Source organism: Crocodylus porosus, unplaced genomic scaffold, assembly GCF_001723895.1.
Source record: "Crocodylus porosus isolate Cpor-Errol unplaced genomic scaffold, CroPor_comp1, whole genome shotgun sequence".
NCBI lineage: Eukaryota > Metazoa > Chordata > Crocodylia > Crocodylidae > Crocodylus > Crocodylus porosus.
Window position 1 is genome coordinate 3,300,577 of NW_017728886.1, and position 22,417 is coordinate 3,322,993.

Here is a 22,417-nt window from a genome sequence, read left to right on the forward strand (position 1 = left end):
TGATCAGAGACTTGCACGGCAAGCCATGTGAGGCAAGGCTGAGGGACCTGGGACTCTTCAGCCTACAGAAGAGAAGGCTGAGAGGGGACTTGGTAGCAGCTTCCTGCTACATCAGGGGAGTACATCACGGGCTCAGCGAACAACTGTTCCCCAGGGCACCCTTGGGGAAAACCAGGAGTAACGGCCACAAACTCCTGGAAGACCATTTCAGGCTTAACGCTAGGAAAAACTTGTTCACACCAGGGTGTCCAGACTGTGCAATAAGCTCCCTCCAGAGATGGTGCAATCACCTACCCTGGACATCAAGAGGAGACTGGACGGTTGCCTCGCTGGGGTCGCTTGACCCCAGTTGTCTTTCCTGCCTGGTGCAGGGGGCTGGACCCGATGATCTTGTGAGGTCCCTTCCAGACCCTAACAGTCTATGCATCTATAAAGCCAGGATTTTTTAAGGTGATAAGACAGAGATATTCAAAATACAATGAAAAATAAAACATCCTTCCCTTTGTTTAAAAAAAAAAAGCAGGAACAGTAAGCATCAGCTGAGAATTTGGGTTTCCTCTCGTCTTGATGTAATTTTGCTACGGTTGCAGTTTTAGTCCCAATCTGTGGATTGGCTCACTAGGTGCCAGGCCTGGGAGATGCTGACCTTGCGCCTTGCTGGGTTGGGCCCTCGCTTGCTTTAGTCCCGCGCTGCCTGCTGCCCGGGTCTTCGGACTGGACCATGTCTCCAGATGTCACGGCGGGCTTGGGTGCCACCCTACCCCCAGGTTTGGCGCAACTACGATGGAGTCGCTTCTAGTTGGTGTTGGTGGGTGGAAGTTTTCCCCCTCCTGAAGGAGCGGAGAGCCAGCCAGCAGGATCTAGGCGAGAGCTAAATTGGGCTGGATCCACGTAGTCCTGGATTCCCCTGACAAATGCAGCCGGGGGGATTCATGTGTCTGGTGTCTCGGGCTGCCCTGCCTGCATGCAAGAGGGAAATCGCTAAGAGCTGCCTGAGCCATGGGAGGACTGAGCTGCTCTGGCAGGACCAAATGCACCCCACCCACACTTTGCAGCCATGCTCCAGATGGGAAAGGTCGGGGAGGCAGCTCCAGGCTCGACCCCATGTGTCTGCCCGTGAGCCCTCTGGTCCTGGCAGGCCTGAGAGTGGGTGCTGGAGCTGAGCCCAGAGTCTCCCCGGGGGGTCTGGAGCCATCTGCTCCCGGCTTGCCAAACAGTTGTGCTGTGTAGCACGGGCATCGGAGGGGCAGGACAAGCCATGCACGGTCTATTCACGGGGTTTGGCGTGGGAGGAAAGCGACTAAAGCGGTGGCGCCTGCCCTCGGACGGTCCTGTCTTCGCCCAGGGCCAGCTCCCTACGCATACGGTGCTGCCTGGGGCTTGTGCGCGCCGAGTGGGCGCTGCCCGTCTCAATGCGGCGCTACTGGGCACCGTAGCGAACGGGATTATGTTTCTCCGGTGCCAAGCACATTACTGTGGGACGAGCCGTTTTGAACTCCAGCAGGAGACTGGGACACCTCTTGTCGCACCAGCCAACCGCACCTTCATGTGAGAGGGTCGTGAGGCAGGCTTTAATGAACGTCACCAATGAGAAGACATTTTATTGTTTTCTGCGGCTTTGTTTTTCAGGGCAAAGTCTAGAAGGGAGCAGAGAGAGGAGCAGAGCAGGAGGGCCTGGACGCGGGACCTGTAACACCTCCACTGGGGTGGCTTATGGAAGCCAAAGGGATTCGGTCAAACCCTGGGCTATAGGGAGGCAGGGCACGCTGACCTGGTCCGGAGGCAGCTAGATGGGCCAGGTTGTGCGTGGCTTTCTCTCTATGGCTGGCCAACTCACACTGGGACATGGTGGAGGCGGCAAATCCTGGCTGCTGCCTTTCAGCCACGTTGTAGTGACACCTTGAAGGCTGGGAGTGCTGCCCATCGCACGGACAGGGGTCTGGCCGGGGGAGCTGGGCTCGAGTCCCACCTCTGCCACAGACCTGCTGTGTGAGTTTGGGAAGTCATTGCACTTGCACCCCCTCCATTTCCCCTTCTTCGTCTTAGGTGAGAGGTGATCCCTGTCTAAATGGCTAATGCAGTGGGGCCCGGATCTTGACTGCGGGCTGGGGATGTTACTGGGATACAAATGATGCACCTAGGAAAGGCTGGTTATAAGAGCTTAGCTGGATGGGAATTACGTTATCCTTAAAATGCAGGTGAGCTTAGAACAAAGTAAGTTCAAGGCCATCGGACGAGAATCAAACTGCTCTTCCATAATGCTAGTGTGCAAACCTTGCAAGAAGCACGGCCTTGTTTAGGCCTTAGTTTGACCGAACTGCCCAGTGGCGAAGTGCAGTCACCCGTCTCGTGGTGTTTGCGTGTACATGTGCACATGCACACCCCACACACGTGCAACTGGACATACACAGGAAGTAACCCCTTTTATTTTACACTAAAGCACAGATCAAGTAACAGAGGCGTCATTAGACTTTCACTGGAACAGAGATTTCTGTCCTATCAAAAATCATAACTGAAAACTTAGAAACGAATGGTTCATCGTTAGGTTGCTTCAGAGATCTCGATCTACTTTGCAAACTGAGTTGGTATTAGAAAAAGAAAAAAGAAACCAAGTAAGAACATTACAAAGTTTAGAGACATCATAAATATAAAAATACAATTGGAAGCGATGAGGGCTGGTGAAAGCCATAGTGCAATTGCTGCTGTCTGTGATCTGCTGACTCTGTTGCTGCGGAGGAGAGGTGGGAGCCTGAGGTCATCAGCAGGGATCTTGACTTTCTCCGATTTAAACCAAAAATTGGGGATTTTTTTTTTTTTTTTTTAAAAAAGGAACCCCAAATCCACATTTTTCCATGATTTGAATGAAACACCACTGATATATACAGATACATGTATAGTGGTGTTTCATTTTAATTATGGAAACATAGATTTGGGGTTACTTTTTGAAAAAAACTGGAACTAGGGGATTTTTTTTAAATTGGAGAAAATCAGGATCCCTGGTCATCAGCCGGCCTGGCCAGTGATCCCACTACCCAGATGAAGTTCCCCCCTGTTTTATACCAAAGCTTTCCCCATTGCGTCTCTGTAACAGCTGCTGGAAAGGAGCAGGACCCAAGCACTGGGATTCCCCTGAATGCCAAGATGAAATAAAGCCAGTGGAAGTGAAATTCAAAAGGCTGGCGCGGAAGCGAGTTCAGCCCAGGGGTTGCGGGGCTGTCTGGGACGCCCCGCGTTCGCGGCATGTGCTGCGGTCACACCAGTGCTTCGGTGCACGCTCGCTTCGGTCCTGTCTTCCTAACATCCTCTGCCACGGCAGCCCGAGGAGTTTCTTCTCCTTATCCCCACACGTACACTTTACTCGCCTGCTGCGTTTCCTCTCCGAACAACCGCCGAGGCTTACGACATGACCTAGCTCAGCAATCTTCAGACCTGCTCCAAACGCCTTCTGCCCAGCTCTCCTCTCCTTGCTAGCCCCGATAACTCGGGCTGTTAAGGCTGCCTGGGAGTTACCGTGCGGGGGGCTATTTTGATATTTTCTTGCACGGTTGCATCTTGTGCTAATTTAGTTGGTTCGTTCTGTTCTAGTGAGATCCATCTCCTGCCTCCCCCGTTCAGACGGGCGGCTGAGAGGGAGAAACTGGAGAAGGGATCCATGCGAATGCTTGCAAGCCTTGAAGAAAAAAGGGGTATAGCTCCTGTCCAGACCAGGAAGAGCAGAAGGCGTCCGATTTTGGAGACAAAACAAGTGCAACCGTCCCAGCTCATCGACCCGGCAGAGCTCCCCGATGCCCCCAGGTCTGTGTTTCTAGAGTAATGTAACCCCCTTCCAAGCTCCCAGAAGGCGTCGATCTACTGCTTCCCTTTCCCGACCGGGTGAAGTGAAATGACAACCGATCACAGATGTAGCATACTACAGCTCAGCCACTGAAATCATTCCCCCCCCCCTCCTTTGGAAAAACAAGGACCGAAACCCCCCCCAAAACCCGGTGGTGTCATTTACATCTTTGTTAACCGTAAAATGTTAAGGCGGACAGGCAGGAAGGTGGCACCGGAGGCATACTGGATCTCTCTGAGGACGCCTTCCCACTTCTTATCTTCTTCGTCGTACCTGAAGGGAGGAGGGCGACAACTCGAGTGAGCCCCATGCCCCGCGCTCCCCCTGCCAGCCCCGAGTTCGGCAGCGACGGCGGCTGCAGAGGGGTTTTTCCTTGCAGACTAGGGAACTCGGGCAGCCGTGTGCAGGCTTTCGGGGACCGTGAGGTAGCTGGTACACAAAAGACACCAAACTGGAACGCGAGCCGCGTGGAAATTAGTTGGATCGCGTCTGTAGTTGCCATTTGTTGGGTTTTTTTCGGGAAGGTTTCCTGTCTGGAAGGTGAATCCGTTTTCCCGGGGCAGCTGTCAGCGCTGCCATGCAGCATTTTTGGTTTGCTTTTTCTTTTGAAGATGAATTTCGGGCCTGATTTTGAAGCCCCTTGATATCAGCAGCTTTCCGCTGACCTTAGTGGTCTCTGAGTGCTGACAGCAAATGCCGCTAGAAAACTGCAATCTTCCTCCCCAGAAACTAGAGGGCCAGGCAGCAGCCAGCAACCGTTGCCACTCTGCCCTGCCTTGAACGTGAGCACAGACCCTGGGGCGAGCTGCCTTAGCGGGAAGAGCGAGGGCAGATTCAAATGACTGGCAATCAGCCGCTTTGCAAGTCGGTTCTTTGCTGGTCTCGGACCAAAGCAGGCTGGAGGGCGCCGGCGGTAGCCACCGGCTGCCTTTGCACCCTGGGCTCCTTGTGTTCCTGGTGCTAGTGAAGTTGGAGCCAGGGAAACCATTTGTGGACTACCTCGAGTGTCTTGGGCAAAGGGGTTGAGTTTGACCCCTTTGCCTCTGTCGGTAGGAAACGATAAAAAGCAGCGCTGGCTGAAGGTAAGGGAGTGGGTTTTAGACTTAACTTGGGTCAGCGTTTCATTCTGGGTAAAAGACCGGACCAGAGCTTTTAAGGACTGCAGGGACCATTGCCATCATCTAGCACCAGCCAGAACATTTCCCCCAGGGGCCAGCGCAGGTTGAGGTCAATGACTTGTCTGGCTGGAAAGCATCCTCCCCAAAAGGCAATAAGACACCAAGAATCCCCCGCTTCTGATCAACCCCACCGCTGCTTTCCCCGGGTCCTCTGATCGCCTTACCTCCAGATGTCATTTAGCTCAGTTGGCACCAGTTCGCCCGACTCGGTCTCCACCGTGGCAAAGCCGCCCAGTAAATAGAGAGCGCCGCCCAGGCTGACCAGGCTGACGGAGCTGCGCTCCTGGGGGAATTCGGTGAAGGCCTCCCACCTGCCGGGGAGAGAGATCAGACACGCTGGAGGGCATGAAGGTCTCCTTCTGGCCCTGCAGATCAACCACTCTGGACACAACCGAGGGCCCCCCAAGTGCTGCTGTGGACACAGGCTCTTTCACAAGTTCCTTAAGTTTTCAGCAGCATCCCCCAGCTCCACTCCCCGGGGCACGTCAGCAAGAGTTTGTTCTCCAAAGGCTCTCGTACCAGTGTCCGCAGCTCCCTGCTCAGAAACAGTCTCATCCGTTCTCTGCACTACTAGCCTTATCACTAGGGGACTTGAGCACCGCACAGTAGTGCGTTAAGCACCGTGATTGGTGGCGGATTCAGCTTAGGAGGAGGAAACGGGGCTGTAGGAACAGGCTGGAGAAAACCACGCGCTCCAGCGAGGGTTGCTACCATGTTGCAGAGGCTTCCTTCCCTTCCCACTTGCTAGGGCAATATGGCTTACATACTGGGGGGGTATAGGGGGTGCAACCAAAGCCCCAGTGCAAGCAGTGGGGATCAGCTTGCAAGGGAGCAACCGGGAGCCTTCAGCGAGCTGGTGCTTTCTCCCAACCGTTCTGCCAGGCTGAGAAGGGAGAGGCGCTCCGTGAAGCTGCCATGCAAAGGGCATGTGAAATATCCCTGCTATCTACCAGGACAGACCGTCCAGCTCTTGTGACCCCAGACCTTGTCTACGCTGGCATTGCAGGGGTGGCTGCAGATGATAGAGGCCAGCTCAAGCTAGCATGGGTGCTGCTGGCAGCACAAACCTCGGCGCAGACTGCAAAGCCCACCCAGCACGCTGGATAAACATTTAGGCCGTTAGGCCAGGCTGAACTCCAGGCTGGCATTTCTGTGCTGTTACCAGCACCCGAAGTGGCTCCGGTATGTCCCTGTGAGTGGCAGTCTCACTTGATTGCCATCTAGTCTCCAGCCGTCCCTATATTCACTGGACCCTGGTACTGCAGGGCGCCCTTTGGCTATAGACGATGCAAGTGCTAGTGAGCAGCAGTAGCACCAGCTGAAGTGCCCAAGGAGTTGGCTGCCTGGGGGCCAGAGGTTTCATTCATGCCCACAGCCGCTCCCTCGTGTCCATCCTGGGGCAGAAGGCGGTACGTACTTGTTGGCTGCAATGTCATACACTTCCACGGAGTTAGTCAGGCCGGAGTCGGTCACTCCTGCTGCCACGTAGATCTTGTCGTTGTGCACGGCTGCCCCGAACAGAGAGCGAGCAGTTTTCATGGGAGCCAGCTCCTTCCACTCGAACTTGGTGGGGTTGTAGACGCACATCTTGTTCAGGCACTTCCTGCAAAAAGCATGCGAGAGAAAAGCAATTTCATTGACTTGCTGGGCGGGATCTTTGCACTCCCCTAAGTAATGGGGGGTCTGGGGTATGGGCCTACATCTTCAGCAGATTATGCTTGCCAGTGCGTTTATTAGTGTATGTTCACAACCGAGGTAATAGATGTCTTTGTGGTGCACGACTTGACTCTTCCTTGTGTACACGTGTTCAGATATGAGCACCCAGGCCTCTTGGTAAGTACATGTCCCACTACACGCGGGTGTCCCTATGGGGGACTTGCCTGCAAGCACACAGCAGCGGCTCTTACGGATTGAGTGCTGATGGTACAGTTGTGTGTTTTGTATGATGTTGGTTGAGTCTTCACCCCAAAGAGCTGCCAATTGCTTTCTTTGGATAAAGAAAGTGATAGTCTCCCTCCTTGGTCCTCCCACCAATCCCCAACTGATGTCAGTGCAGGTGTGCAGGGGGGCCACGGAGAACCTGCAACCACCCCCTGAAGGCTGGATGCATGCCAGTGGCCTCAAAATGAAGACCTTCGTGTGCTTTACTATGTCGGCGGCAGAGCTCAGAGAGAACTGGTCGACCCTGGTCTTCTGCTGAAGGCCAAAGCTAGAAGTTCACCAGATGGGGGGTCACGAGCAGGAGCTGGGTCCTGGAGCAGCCTCTGTGGGGAACTTCCAGCTCTGGAGCACATCAGCAAATTAAGCAGGCAGAGAAGTCCTCTGTCTTATCTTCCCCAAGCCCTGATTTTTCTACTCCTTATTGACCGTTATCCTAGAAACCTTCTTTTGTACAGAGCAGAGCTCCTTCTAGCAGGGGACCTTGCATGCAGAAGCAGCCAACCCCACTTTGCCGTGCGAGATGCGCTCCCTTCTGCTTTTAACCCCTTGCTCTTGGATTTACCTGTCGCTTCCTTTGCCTCCTATGGCGTAGACCAGATCATTGTGAGACACCACAGCGTGGCCGTAGACTGCATAGGGAAGTGGTTCTGACTCACCCCACTTAAAGGACCTAGGCAAGGAAATGGCACAAGAGGATGGTGACGATTATATCTAGATGTATTATATTATTGCTGTTGCATTGGTCATAGATCTACACACTGCAGCTCCTGACTCGGGGTGCTTTGAGCACCTTTCAAGGGTGCCGCACCATGTTAGCACTGCATGGTGTGTGCGGGCATGACTCACGAGATCAACCCAGGGATTTGAAATAGGCACCCATCGCATTGAAACCATTCTCCCCTTTTGTGGTCTTCCTGAGGTCTTTGCAACAGAAGAATTGGTCTATTATTTTGGAGACACAGAGGAGGGGCCTTTGGTGACTTGGAGGCGGTACTGATGGACTCGCACTTGCATGCCTTTAGTGCGCAGATACATGGAGGGGTCTGAATGTGGAGCTGAGGGCTCATCCCTATGCATTACTTCAGTTTTTTAGGTGCGTTTTGTTGCAAGAACCAGCCCCATTGCATCTCTTCCCCGAGCAACCCCCGCCCATGGTACTTACAGCCGGTCGTAGCACATGACCGAGTCCAAGGTGCGTTCTCCCTCCTTCAGCTCTTTCCCCCCTACCACTAAGATGGAGTTTTCTGCTTCTCCCAGCCCAAAGAGGCAGCGTGGGGATGGCAGCGGGGGCATGCCCAGCCAGTCGGAGTCCAGGTGATCATACTGCAAGGAGATGGAGACCTGTTAGCGTGCGGTAGGCCGTGTCTTGCTCCTGCTCTAGTGCAGCAGGAGTGGACTGACTTATGCTGTGAATTGGTTTAATCAAAGCACCAGGGGCCAGATGTGGTGAAGGGAAGTGCTAAGTTGTGTCCTACCAGTCCCCTGGGGCATGCCCTCCTCCACATGTTGCTGCAGAGAAGTGCCAGGCTTAGTTCTTGGCAGGCCTGGTCTCCCTCCACTCCCTGTCTGTATTTGTCTGTTGTCCGCAGTCTTACACTTGGGGCATTTCTTTGGGCCAGATTGTACAGCACCTAGCATGCTATGGCTCCCATCCAGGATGGTGAGAACCGAAGTGGAGACGGAGTGAGCTGCGCTTCTGGTGTGAGGGTTTGGTGCATCTATGTATAGCTCAGTTCCCCTGGGATGAAGCACGCTCAGGCTTTTCTTGAGCAAGCACTGAGCTATGAGGAGCAGAGCGCTAGTGCACCAGGAGCAGTTACTACAGGGATCTGAGTTGGGGCTCAGTTTCCCAGTCGTCAAAGACGCCAGGCGGCAGCTCGTCCTTGAGCGTTGACTGTCCATTGTCCATTATCCTGGCCATGTCTTTTGAGGAAGCTAAGAATAAAATGTCCTTTTCCTGGCTTGTGTTGCATCCTTTTCCCCTTTGTACTCTCCTTGTTTCTTCACGTCTCTCTCCAACTGCTTTCCTGCTTGTGCACAGTAATTATCTGCACTCTGCCAGGAACACAGTGTGCTAACACATTGTTTTTTGGAATGATTTTGGACCTCTATAAAGTCTGTGTGTGCTTATCCATGGGGGTGTGTGTGTGTATGTGTGTGTGTGTGAGCAGAGGCCTGCATATATACCCACATATGAAGTCAGCCTATTAGTGAAAAGATCAAAGACCTTACATTGCTGAGGGCATTGTTGTACCCATTTTACAGATGGTGAAACTGATGCCCAGAGAACTGGCGGGTCAAAATCAGCAGGTGCTGTGCCTACCCCATGCATGTACCAATGCAGGTGCCAGCAGGCACTGAAAACCCCTGGGCCCTTCTGAAAATGTTCCGGCATGTGTGAGCTTCTGTTTCGGTGGTGACAGGCTGTGTTGCATGCTAGATGAGAGTGTGGTCCAATGGTTAGAGCCCCTGCCTAAGTCTCAAGAGACTCCCTGCTCTGCTGTGGACTGTCTGCCTGACCCTTTGTGCATCTTTTTCTGGATGCAGCCCTGAGGTGCCCTGTGCCTCAGTTTCCCAGTGTAAAATGGGAGCGCCAGCATCTCCTGACTTGTGGGTGCTGGAAGGTTACATACGTGGGAAGCCTGTGAGATGCTCAGTACCACAGCAATGGGTGCTGGATAGATACTGTAGCCGGATAGTTTGCAGGGCTTTGTTAGCACATCAGGCTGTTTTGGAGCAGGGTTCATCTTGTTCTCTCTGCATCTGGCGAGCTGCTTGCTTGTGCTCAGTACAGCTGACCACAAAGCAGGACTGTCTGCGAGTGACCTTGCACAGGTCAGCAGTCATTCCAGATAAGGCTGTGAGAACCCACAATACATGATTTAGCAGCTGCCCAAAGTATTTCTCATCACAGGCTTCTGTGTAAAGGTCTCTCTAAAAAGGAAGATGCTAATGATGACCTGGTGATCTCCAAGATGGAGCTGGCAAAGTTTCCAGCCTCAGTATGGCTGTTCTGGCAGGTTTGTAAGGACCAGTCACTATAATGCTCAGCTGTTGTGAGAGGCAGTCCACTGTCCTCACAGAACTCAGTCAGGTCCTTGGCACACGTTGCAGTTACGGCCCGATTAACATATGAATCAGGCCATAAATGGCAACAGTGCCACACAGTCACCCAATATAAGGCACCATCAAATGGCAAACCAGGCACAAAGGTGTTCCACATGTAATATGGAGATGTCAAACGCCTTTGTGGCAGGTTGGGAAGGCGCTTTTAACTGAACATGTCCATCAGAAATTGAATGTGTCCAACAAGAAAAGCAGGAGGGCAGGTCTGGGGAAACCAGCAGGAAGCCACGTGGGAGATGTTTGGGCGGGAGAATGGAGAGCAAAGAAGCTGTCTTTGGGCAAGTTGAAAGTGAGGGGGCAGCCTTTGGGCAGAAGATCCACAACAAAGAGAGATGGATTTGAACCAAAAATCTGGAATTGGATTTCCCCTGTATCCCACTAGTTTCCCCAGGCTGATAATTCAGCTGCATAATGGGCCCAGAAAGGGGAAGGCCAGTTGTTGTCATCTCTGTAGCACCTGGCCTGTGGATATTAGGATGCTACCGACCTACAGACACAACCTGGAGTCCACTCCAGGCCTGGCCTTGCCAGGAACAGCTAAGTTACACTGAGTTTTCTCTACTGATCCTAGTGCTCCATTAAAATTGCACAACCGTAGAAAAGGAAGGGATCTCAGGAGGTCACATTTAATTCAACTCCCTGCTCAGGCAGGGTCACTCCGACTGACCCATCCTGTACAAGTCCCTGTCTAACCTGCTCTTAAACAAAGAGGCAGACTCCATAACCTCTCTGGGCACCCAGTTTAAATGCTCCCAGTATCCGAGGTGCCTGCCATGAGTTGCTTCCCAACTCTATATGCTTGGCAGTAAAACAAAGGATGACAGGAGAGCTCACTGGTTGGGAGGGAAGGTAGTGTTCTTAGGAGGGTGCTATTTTTTGACACTGGTTATATAGCACTACAGGCAATGGTCTGTCCCGAGAAAACACTAAACCTGCTTCCAGAAATTCCCAGAACCTGTTTGCAAGGCCTGCTGAAGAAGGACCCACCTCCACCATAGCACTCAGCTTCTGCCAGGAGCCTTCGGTGGCCGCTGATGGCACATGTCCCTGAAGCTGTAAACAAGCATCTCATTTGATCCAGGATTGATTGTCCCGGGATTTGAGCCAGATTAAAATGGATGCAGCACAGACCTGCACATACATCACCGTTTCAGGCTGCCTTGCAAATCAGCATTTTCCAATGGGAAACTGTTCCACTGGAAATGTTTTGACCAACTCTGTTTGGTCCACCTGCATACACTGACTAATACGGCTCTCATTGCGAAAAGCCTCGAAGCCTCTGATCTCATCTTGATTTCTGCGGGTGATGCCTATAGATAACTCTCATCCTCTGCTTTTAATATTCATGGCATGTGACTCATCACCTGATATCATTTTCTCTTTCTGGCTGAGAGGCTGAAATATATGTCTTTGAGAAGAAGACATGACTAAGAGGACATAATAATAGTGCATTTCTGGGTCTGAGCTCTCAGTCACATCATCTTTCATGCTAAAATCTGCGTGGTTTCAGGTGTTCACGAACTGTTATTTTTATATCTGTGTGCGTCCAACTTGTATGAATAAGACTATCCCTGGCCTATCTATCTTGGGTCCAAAGGCAGCAAGCTTGACTCCTAGTTGCCCCTAACCATAGAAGCACAGCCAGCTGTTGATAGACGCAGATACATGCAAGTAACATATAGCTATAGTTATAATATTTTTAAGTAGAGCTTTCCTTCTAGGTCTGTACGACATGCCAGCTGAAAAGGTCTCTCTGACAATGAACTTTTTATTCATAATGGAACTGTCAGCTAAGAGCACAATTCAATAATCATGCTAATAGCCCAACGTGCATGTTGACAGCATTTTCTATTCAGGGACTTCAAAGCACTTCTCAAACTGGAATTTAGCTGTGAAGCCGTGTTGGGACAATTGTTCCCATTTTATGGCTGGGACTATTGAGAGATCAAATGACTTGCTCAAGGCTTCACAGAGAACCGGTGGCAGGACTGGAAGTGGACTGATGATCTAGAGCTCTTGCCTCCCAGGCCTGAGCCAGCAAGGCTTTGAGTTAGGCAAGAGAAGCCTGCCGGTTAGACAAGGCCTTGCTTGCAATGCTGGGCTGAGTCATCCTAGCTGATATCAGGCAGCAGAGAGTGAGAAGTGCGCTTTATTCCCTGTAGGGCTCGCTAACAGGCGGCTAACCTTCCTAGCTGGCATCGCAACTCTCCATGTCAGCTCTGCTCAGGGGAAATGTGTCTCTGCTGAATAGGAAGCTATTCATTTATCTGTTCCCCGCAGATGACCAACGCTGCCTGCGTTCCCTCTGTTGGCAATGGGCAAAGAGCTGGCCAAGATGGTAAATGGCTGTGCTGTTATCACCGCTTTCTTTCCCACTGATTCTCTTCCCTTGGTTTTTTTCCCTCCTTTTATTTTGCCCTCCTCTTATTTTGCTCAGCTATAGTGGGTGAAACTCTCAGCTGCCTGGCCTTGTGCACAGGTCCCCTCCATCTGTGCATAAGACCCCGGGATACCAGAATAACAACGCTGATGCTTGCCTTGGGCAGGTGTGCACCCTAAACGGGGTGGAGGGAAGAATCGAGCCCATCAGGCTGGTGGGGTCCAGATGCATGTGCTGCTATTTCATTCCTCCCGCTTTTACACAGCTGCACTGTGATCTCTGAAAGTTTCTCGAGCATACAAGATTGCTGATTACACTGTTGGGTATTGCTCCCTGCTGACTAGATGATAGCGAATTAATTGGATTTCTCAAAGGCCAGGGATTAGCAAGTGGGAAGGCAGGCTCCTTCTGTAAGAGGCAAATCGTGCTAGCTTGCATCTCTCTGATCATGCCTTTGGTTACTTCTAAGTGCCAGCATGCTACAGAGGGACATGCGTGCCCTGCTAGAGCAGCAAATGACACCCCTACCGCAGTTTCCAGAGGCAGAAGACCGAGATGAATGGAACGGAGAGGTTATGTCCACATGGTACAATTATAACACACGCTAGTATGCTTGTGCCAGCTTAATCTAGCGAGCAAGGGTAGCAATAAGAGGGAACACATGGCAGCATGGGTGTTAGCGTGGACTGGAGCCCAGAATATGAAGTCTCGAGGGGTCCTGGGCATGTACTTGGGTTCACGCTCTGCCACTGTTACCCAAGCCAGCTGGATTGGAGCAGCACAGGTCTGCCACCACATGCCACACTCGCACTTTTGTGTAGACATACACAGGTTGCAAAACCAGCCGATGCTTAAGTCAAAGCCATCGCCCCTGCCAGGCTCGAGACCTGCCTGTGCTAGGGATGGACAAACCAGCTTGCTCGAAATAAGAACTTCATAAACCATGAAGCCAGAATGGGCCATCATAATCTTTTGTATGACCTCCTGTGAACCATGGGCCACCTAATAACTCCATCATCAATTTTTTTGGGGGGGGATTGATGATGTCCAAAGAGTCCAAACTCTTTGCCATTCAGCAATCCTTGCCTCTATCCATTTATCACGGGGCTTTCACTCTGCTCTCTAAGCACTTCGAAGTCTACATGCCTCTCCTTAACAAACCATTGTCTTTGCACATAGCAGAGAGCAGGACTGCTGCCCCAGGAGATGGAGGGACTAGTCTCCAGCAAAGCGAACAAAATGGTTTACTTCAGTTTGCAGCATGGATTTTCCTAAGGGGTGCACAAGATGAACTTAAGTATCCTGGGCTGGCGGGTTTCTTTGGCTTTGCAGCTAAAGACTATAGGCTAGTGTCTCAGCTGCCCATGGGAAAAAAAGGAGAATCAAAGTTGGTACCTGCAAGAAGTAGGAGCTCATGGGGTCTTCCTTGTTGTCCTCGTTGTAATAGAGTCCACCTACTACGAAGATCTGGTTCTCTCTGGTCACCAGGCTGACATGATTCTTCGGGATCTGAGCTGAGAGGGAGGCGAAGTAGCACTCGTTGGCGGTGGGGTCGTAGGCCACGGCCCCGCTGTCGCTCACCATGAAGATGAGGTCGTGGAGGAACATCCCAAAGCGCATCGTGTCGTTTAAGATCCCCGGGAAGACGTCGTCCTCTTTGTCGTCCTCCTCGTCCAGCGCTCCATTGACGACGGCGTCCTCGGGTTTCTTGTCGCCGCTTTTCTTCACCTTTTTCTTTCTCACCACGGTGAGTTTGCCCTCGTGAGCATCCTTCACCATTTGGAGCTTCTTGAGCAGGTCTGGGCTGGACTTGACGACGGCTTGCTTCTCCACCTGGTCCCGCAGGTAATCCTGGGGCATGAGGCGGAAACGTATGCTCTCGAACACCACAGGCAGGGCCTTCACCCGGTCCTCTTGGTCCTTGGCTGCTGCCCACTTCATCACCACCTCGAAGACGGTCTCCTCCTTCTCGATGTTGAGGGAGTCGTTGGAGATGATGGCGATGAGCTCGTCGGGGGAGAGCTGCTTGAACTCCTCGTCCCGGGAGATCAGGGCAAAGCGGTCGCATATGAAATCCCGGGCCGCCACCGCCAGCCGGGCGCAGTCCAGCATCAGGCCCAGCCTGAAGATAGCCAGGCAGTTGCTGAGACAGAGGCGCTTCTGCAGGAAGGAGACGCAGATGGTGAAGATGGAGGGGATCTGGAACATGTTGGCCACGGAAAAAATGTCCTGCACGTTCTTCTCCGTGATCTCCAGCTCGGAGGTGTAGATGTAATGGAGGATCTTGCCCAGGACGTCGGGGTCGACGTTCTCCAAGCTGATCTCCTTCTTCTTACTCTCTTCCATGTCTGAGAGGAACATGGCCCGGAAATACGGGCTGCAAGCTGCCAGCACCAGGCGATGGCAGGGGAACTCCTGCCCCTTGACTTTCAAGACGCAGTCCAAGAACTTGTTGTGGTCCAGCATGTCTTTGAGCCCGTCCTGGAGGAGAGTTTGCTGGTAGAGACGTAGCTCTTCTGCATGATCTATAGGCGCGGCCATGCTGAAAAGCAATCGCTCGGCCGGGTTGTTCTTCTTCCTTTCCTGTCCCCCACTAGAGAGGCTTGCTCCGGCGATGGTCCCCCTTCCTCCGAGGCAGCCTGAGCCCTAGGAATGTGAAACGCTGGCTGGGAATACAGCTGGCTATGTGGCTCAGCCTCCAGCGAGGGGCTTTATATATAGCCACGGCATTAGGAAGCTCAAGGAATCCATATCGGAGCGTGTGTAAGCCGATCACCCTTTAATATGACACACTGGACAACCGGGAAGGGAGGGGAGCTGGGGGGGCGCGGGCTGGAACAGCTGTACGCGCAGCTTAGGCCCGTCAGGCCCGGTCTGTCAGCTTATGAATCACGGCTGGAAGGGTCTAGGCTTTTCCTCATGACCTGGTAGCGGAGTAGTGAATGTCCCGGGGATCGCACACGTGAAACAACTTTTCCTCCAGCTGAGTCAAAAGGAGAAAACTGCTTTCCACCTCACCGAATATCCCTTCTCGGCCCCCGCCAGGCCCCGCTTCTAAATCCAGCGCAGGACAGGCCCTGCTAAAAATATACGATGAAGTCAACGCTGGGGATAAACAGCCAGGCGTCGGATCGTGCAGTCGTTCTGATGCACCAGAGGCCATCCGGGTCATCTGATTTTCTGATGAAAGGCAAGAGAGCCATTGTCCCGGTCTGCGGTCATGTTTGGGGGATAAAGTTGCTTTTTTCGTTCTCTCCTGTGTGTCACAGGCCTTATACTGGAAGCAGCTGATGGAGGCACAAGGCACCTCGAAATCATAGAAAAGTGTGGTGGGAAGGGACCTCCAGAGGTAACCTAGTCCGACCCCTGCCTCAGGCAAGATCGTTCCTATCCAAACCCATTTTCTAACCTATTGCAAACCTACACAGTCAACCCTGACACAACCGCAAGACGTAATACCCTAGCCTGTCACCGGTGAAGTAGGGGGACCGCAGCAGGCAACGTCCTACAAAGGTTGTTAAAAACACACTTGAGAGGTCTCCGGAAAAGGGCCGCTTCCCCCACCACAGAGGAAGGCAAATGACCCCACAGTCCGTACCAATCTGGCCATGGGGTGAGAGTCCTTCCTGACCCCAGATACAGCATCGGTCTGACCCTGAGCTAGGGGGAGACCGGGTTTCAGTCCCAGCAGGAGCATTGGCACAATCCCCTAACCAGCACCAAGTAAAGCCAGACTCTCACCTCCTCGGGCTGGCAAATAATGCTTCTATTAATGCATCCCCAAAACTGTATTCACCTTTTGAGCAGCTATATCACATCCTCTGCTGAGGGCACGGGGGCATCAAGCCTCCATTCTCCGTATCCATATGGCTTCCCGTTACCATCAGCGTGCAGACAGAAGTGACAATTTTTGCCTAATCTGGCCCTGGAAAGCAGTCTATCGCTGTGACCAAACACAAGTGCATGGCTGCAACTGAGTAAAAAATGGCGGATGGAGTGAAAATCTCATCCCCCATTGCATGGGGGGTCAGATGAAAACGTTTCAAAACAGACCGTCTTCTGTAACTTCTGTCTGTGCTGCCTATGTCTGAGCACCTTAATGCTTTGGCTCAATCTGCTGCCTTCGGCAAACTCTAGGTCTTCCCTATTGAGTGAGCTCTTCAATCGGTCTCTGTGCCATAGTGGGACAAACTTTCAACTGAAAAGCAGATACACACGGGTTTAAGCCTTTCTTTACTTTTCCTGGTTCGCGTAAAGGAATGACAGTCTGCAAACAGTACAGAGTCAGAGACAGAGAAAACGGCTTTTCCCACAGAGCTTTTGATAGGATTAGTTCTGGCAGAGGAAGAGAGTAACTGTCCACGTTTAGACTTACGATAACACTGGTCCGTAAATCTGCCCTGTTGGCATTCGTGACTATAAAGCCTTGTGCTGGTCTACACACAGAAACACCACCGGTATAATTCAATCAATTTACTAAATCCAGTATAAGGGTATCAGCCACGCTGACTGGGCTAGGCAAAGCAGTATACATCTATCCACCTTCCCTGCCTGAATGTGCCTATATTGGTATAGAGGTGCTTTATACCTGTCCGGTTGTTCCTATACAGGATAGGGAAAAAGTTAGAGAGATTTAAGACACTTTTATACTAGTCTCATTTTATCAGCATGCCCCCCACACTTCTTTCCTTTTCTGCTACATGTGTCAGGGTGTTTTTAAGCTGCAACCAATGCTGGGGATTTTGGCTGGGCTGTGACAGTGCTCCTTGCTGGGGCTTAAAGCTGGCACTTCCTAGCTAGAGGGTCTTGCCCCTCCTCTAAGGGTCACCCTAATTGTCATATTTGGGGTCAGGAAGGAATTTTACCCCGGCCAAATTGGTACAGACTGTGGTGGGGGGGTTGCCTTCCTCTGCAGCGGGGGGCACGGCCACCTGGGACCTCTTCAGTGTGTATTAACAACCTTTTATAGAAGCAGGACATCGGCCATCACAGTTCCCCTCTCTACCTGTGCCAGGTTTGGGTGCTTTGTCTTGTGTCATGTCAGGGTTGATGGTAGTTTTTCAAAGCATTTAGATTATGGATTTGTATGGGATGGTTTGAATTGGGACGATCCTGTAGAGGGTTGGACTTGCTGACCTCCAGAGGTCCCTTCCAGCCCCAGTTCTCCATGATCCTGCGGTGAACACAAGGTTTGCCCTGGTGTAACTATTTCAATAAATGCTTGCACCTATAGCTGTTATACCAGTACAAAACACAGGTGCAATTTATATGTAGACTGGACCCAAAATCTGAACTAACCACTGCTTCGGAGTTCAGATCAGCGCCCGCAAGACGTTTCCAGATATCAGCTGGATACAGTTTAAAGAAGGCTTCATTATATAAGAGGGCAGGAAGTTCTGGAGGTCAAGTGATCAACTGGGGACAAAATCTCCCAAGAACAAAACTCATGAGTTTTTGGCCCCATCAGTGACAAGCTCTTGGTTTGCCCTGAAACGCCGAACCCAAAATTGCCCCCAAACGTCGAGCCCAGAATTTTTGAAGATCCTGGTGCAGGTGACCGGCCCAAGATGATGTGCAAAATGGGTGGCTGAGACAGATGTGGAGCCCTAATCACCACCTGACTCTAGAGGATGACTTGTCCAGGACCCTGACTGTTGACTTACCTGGAGCACGGGAGATCTGGTAGGTACAAGCCCCATGGGCAATCTCCTATGAGGGAATGGGGAGAGAGAGGGCATGACTTATGCAGCCAAGAGCATCTCTGTGTCTTTTGTTTCTAGTGTGCATTGTTGCATCTAGGGGCTGAACCCAGCCCAATCCAGGGCTTGATTTTTACCTGTTGGGTCTGGTCTGCATTGGCTCTGTCGTCACAGATTACCTGATGTTGTGTTGACACCCCTAGGGATGGCAATGGGAAATGACAGATTAGACTCTGGCCCTCCGGATTCCCAGCCATTGTCATTTTTTGTCTTCCTGAAGCAGGATAATTTTTGCCTTCCAGACTTGAAGGGTTGTAAGGGCTAACTTGGTAAACTGAGCTCCTATCCATCATAGCAGATGGAGGGCTAATATTTCTCTGAGGAACAAATGTAACAGCGGCTCAGACCCAGACTCCAACTATTCTTCTACGACTGCCTAGCTGAGTTTTGGATTATTTGCCCCATATGTATCAGACTGCATTTTTCTGGTCTAAATTTGTTTTGCCTCTGTCTTTCATCTCTCTTCTTCCCTTTCTGTATTTGTCCTGACTGATGCCGAGTAGCCTTTGAGGTTCATGTCCTATTTCTTTGTGCTTCTAGCTGTTCCAAGAGACTAGAAGTAACTCGGTCCTGCAGACAGGACAAACGCTGCAATATATGTGGGTCGTGGCTTTGTTCGTCCAGGTCCCCCAGGCAGTGTAAGAACAAGTCTGTGCTGTATTTGTGATGAATTCTCCATTGATCTCAGTTGCTTTGGATGAAGCAGAAGGGCCCAATTTAAAACCCACTGAAGTCGAAAGGAATCTTTCCATTGACTTCAATGGGCTTTCAATTTATCAACAAAGAATTTGGTCTCTATGATACAGTCTGATTGTTGTGGAGAGCACGTCTGCCCTGATGAGAGTGTGTAATGAGGGAAACTTTTTTTTTGTATTTGAGCCCACAGATGGTTTATAACACCTTCTCCGGGTGCAAACAGGCAGCGTCTTGCTGATAGATGGGAATTTTCTCCATGATGCTGGGGTCAAACGAAGCCTTTCCACTCGTTTGGTTTCTGTGGCTTAGTGTTTGCCAAGTATTGGACTGTGATTCCTTGGCTTGTGCTTACAGCACCTGAGGTTTCTCAGTGGTCTCCTATCCAACGTAGGACCGCTTAGCTTCGGAGATGGGACAAGCTACGTCCAGTCTTAGCTGAACAGGGTGAAAAATGATGTCGGTATGTAAGTGGGCGTGTATCGACTGACATGCATTGTCCTCCTACAGCCTCTGCAGGTCGGTCTACACTGCTCTGACAGCAGTGGAGCGCCCCATCAACCCAGCTTTCAACTAGGTAGCCCAGGTATCCAGTATGGGCTGAGCAGCCATGCGTTGTCCCAGCTTCTGGAGCAGGTGCAGCAGCCAGTGCCCAGTCCTGCATTCATCTCTGGCCGCACGTGCCGAGGTAGTCTCACCTCTGAGTAAACCAACACCGACCGTGACCTGCCAGGGGTGGGTGGCCAGACAGCAGTGATGCATCTACTCTGCTTGGCGCTGCGTCTGCTTGCTCCCACGGTGCCACGGAGCTGATTTCCGACGCGCGCCCGAAGCTCTTCTGGGGCTCGGGATAGGGTAGGGGCATGTCCCCAGCACCGCGCTCGCAGCGTGTCCTATCCTGGCAGTGTAGACAGAATCTGGGTCGCCCCCTTGGCTCTCCATCGTCCAAGCTTGGCGGTCATTCAGGGAGGCAGGAGAGGAGCTAACCTCATGCCAAGAAGAAAGAAGCACCATGAGATCTTTCACAAAATCTTTCTCCTGCACACGGCTGGCTTCGCCGGCATCTAAGATTAGCCCCTTCTGTCAGTCCCAGCAGGTGCAGCTGCAAGCTAAATTTAGGCCCTGAGGGAATGGATTATTTTCTCCCCAAGTGAAGCCAGCACCTCCCCGGCACCGTCTCGGAGCGGTGCCCCTCCAGTCTGCCACATTGACGTGAATGGAGTGGCCGGGGCCCTGAATCATACCCCATGGATACAGCCCCACGGCGTTCACCCTTGCCCTGCAGTGCCCAGGAGAAGCTCTGCCTCTTACGATCGTTTCTGACTGCAAACCGGGACTAAAAGGATGCGTTGAACCCCTCAGGGCCTGGTTCTTGGGGGGCAAGTGGGAGCACCTCCATTCAAGCCGTTCCTTTCCCACCTTTTAGGTGCCGCGGTGTGGCCCGGTCAAGTCCCTGAATAAGTGTGAACATGCTCGAGTTCACAACAGGCCGTTGTCCATGCCCCGAGACTGCTGCAAGAAGCAGGGGGCAGGAAGAGGACTCAGCTGCCTTTTGTGGAGTGAGATCACAGAGCGGCACCTAAGAGGTAGATAAGGACCAGACTCAGTGGCTTTTGGTCTTGTGAATGCAGGTCCCATGGGTTTCTCATGCTGCTTCGCTCCACAGCAATGGAGCAACTCCTGATTCGCATCCCTTTCTGAGATCAGAGTCAGGCCACGTATTATTCTGCACCGGGAACTCCCTCGAGGACTTTTCCGCTCCATCGACACGTCTGCAGGAAGCCAGGCTCCGGAGGGCTTGGGGAAGAGTTGTTCCTGCTTTGCCCACAGGAAGGCTGATACCTTGACTCCACCAGGGCTGCCGCGTGGCCCTGATTCTGGTCTCGTTCCCTCAGTGTAAATCTAAGCTGAAGAAAGTGATTTGTAATTGAGATCAGGCTCAAGCTGAGGGATTGCACTGGCGAGCCAGGAGTGAGACCCGGGTTGCACATTCCCAGGGCTTTGACAAGAGGATCCTCCTTCTCCTTGGAGATTTGTGACTCTGCGTGACACATGCACATGCATTCGTCCAATGTATTTCAGAAGAGCACCTCCCAAAAGCCGGGTCTTCTCCCCCACCTTTGATTTTGAAATAGCGCAAGGCAATTCCTTTGGGTTTTGCAAGTGCCTCTCTCCATTCATTCGTCTCACAGACTTAGCTTGTGCATCCTGCAATTGCTAAAGCTATGAGCACGGGTTCAGGATGACGCAGAGCTGAGGAGCTGTCGCTGGATACGGATCCATCACCTGTCAATGCTGTGCAGAAATTTGATCTGAAGTCTTTTCAGTGCCTCGGACAAAACTAATGAATGGATCTTTGCCGGAGGCCTAGTGGATAGGCGTCTATAGGAAAGAAAGGAAAATGAGAAATGTCACAGCACTTGCACTGCTGTGTCAACGCTATGGGTGACACCCATCACTTTGGGCTTGAGGTAGTGTGGTCTCGGTGCACCCGTTTGGGAGTGAAGCATGCAGGTTGTCTGTAAGGCCCCTTTCCTCGGCGCTCGGTGCCCTTGGAAATGCAACCAAATACGTCGAAAGGGGTGTATGCATCGGGTCCTGTTTTTCACTGATTCTCTGATTTCAAGCGTCACGTGCTGTCGGCTGCCTTCACGAGAGAAAAGGGAGCTCTGGCTCTATGGGCAGGGTGTGGGGTATGCGGGGCTGTTTGCTGCCAACCCTGTTGCAAGACTCAGGGGAGACTGTTTGGTTTGTCCCACGCTTTTGGCCTCGGCTGGTTGCCGCACGGAGCCAGGAAGGAATTTGTATCGCAGCGCTACCCGTGCCACCACCTTCTGCAGAAGCGGTGGTGGTTGGCCACAACTACAGTTGGGTATTTTTACAGGGATAAGGTGATGCTCCTATGGGGAGAGGGACTTGGCTACAGGATCTTGATCCTCTGTTCAGGGTAGGACCAATTGTCACATCTGGGGTCAGGAAGGGATTTTACCCCACAGTCAGATGGGCAGAGCTCACGGGGATGTTGTTTGCCTTCCTCTTCCTTGGCTTCCTTCAGCGTCTTTTAAGTCTACTTCCTGTCATTGCCGTGGCAGGACATTGGCAGTGCCTTCATCCTCTCTACTTTACTTGTGGCAAGTGGCAGGGTGTTTGGGGCATTACACCTGGCAGTTGTGCGCGAGGGTTATTCCCAAAGTTTTTAAGATTAGGCAAACACTCAGCTGGGTGGTTTGGAGAGGCACGATCCTGCCCTGAACAGGGGGTTGGACTAGACGATGTGACCTCCCGAGGGCCCTGCCAAGCTCTGCTTTTCTAGACTTTTACGATTTTGAGTTTTTGCAACAGTTTTCCTTGCAGACAGTGGCAGGGAGATACCCCCTCCTTTCAAGGCTGCACTTTGTGATCTTTATTCTTACATAGCCTTGTTATTTTTCTAGCCTATGTTATGAAGGGATTAGGTTGATGTGTGTGTGTGTACATATGTGTGTGTATGTGTTTGTGTGTGTGT

The 22,417-nt window shown here is 51.9% G+C and overlaps 1 protein-coding gene across 1 annotated transcript; it reads right to left on the bottom strand.

Annotated features, from left to right (window-relative positions):
* Positions 1–3,442: 3,442 nt before the first annotated feature.
* Positions 3,443–15,196, bottom strand: KLHL40 (kelch like family member 40). Its single transcript, XM_019529249.1, has 6 exons — positions 13,856–15,196; positions 8,117–8,277; positions 7,517–7,624; positions 6,431–6,616; positions 5,178–5,324; positions 3,443–4,108 (listed from the first exon to the last, which is right to left on the bottom strand). The coding sequence occupies exons 1-6, from the start codon at positions 14,999–15,001 to the stop codon at positions 3,997–3,999; spliced, it is 1,860 nt and encodes a 619-aa protein (XP_019384794.1). The 5' UTR covers positions 15,002–15,196; the 3' UTR covers positions 3,443–3,996.
* Between the last annotated feature and the right edge of the window lie 7,221 nt (positions 15,197–22,417).

What these genes read in the sequence shown, in the direction of transcription:
- KLHL40 (XM_019529249.1), bottom strand. Translation starts at nt 15,001, where the DNA reads ATGGCCGCGCCTATAGATCATGCAGAAGAGCTACGTCTCTACCAGCAA. An exon ending in GGAGGCAAAGGAAGCGACAG is followed by an intron (nt 6,617 to 7,516) that starts GTAAATCCAAGA and finishes TGCTTTTTGCAG; the next exon opens with GAAGTGCCTGAACAAGATGT. An exon ending in TATGACATTGCAGCCAACAA is followed by an intron (nt 5,325 to 6,430) that starts GTACGTACCGCC and finishes TCTCCCCGGCAG; the next exon opens with GTGGGAGGCCTTCACCGAAT.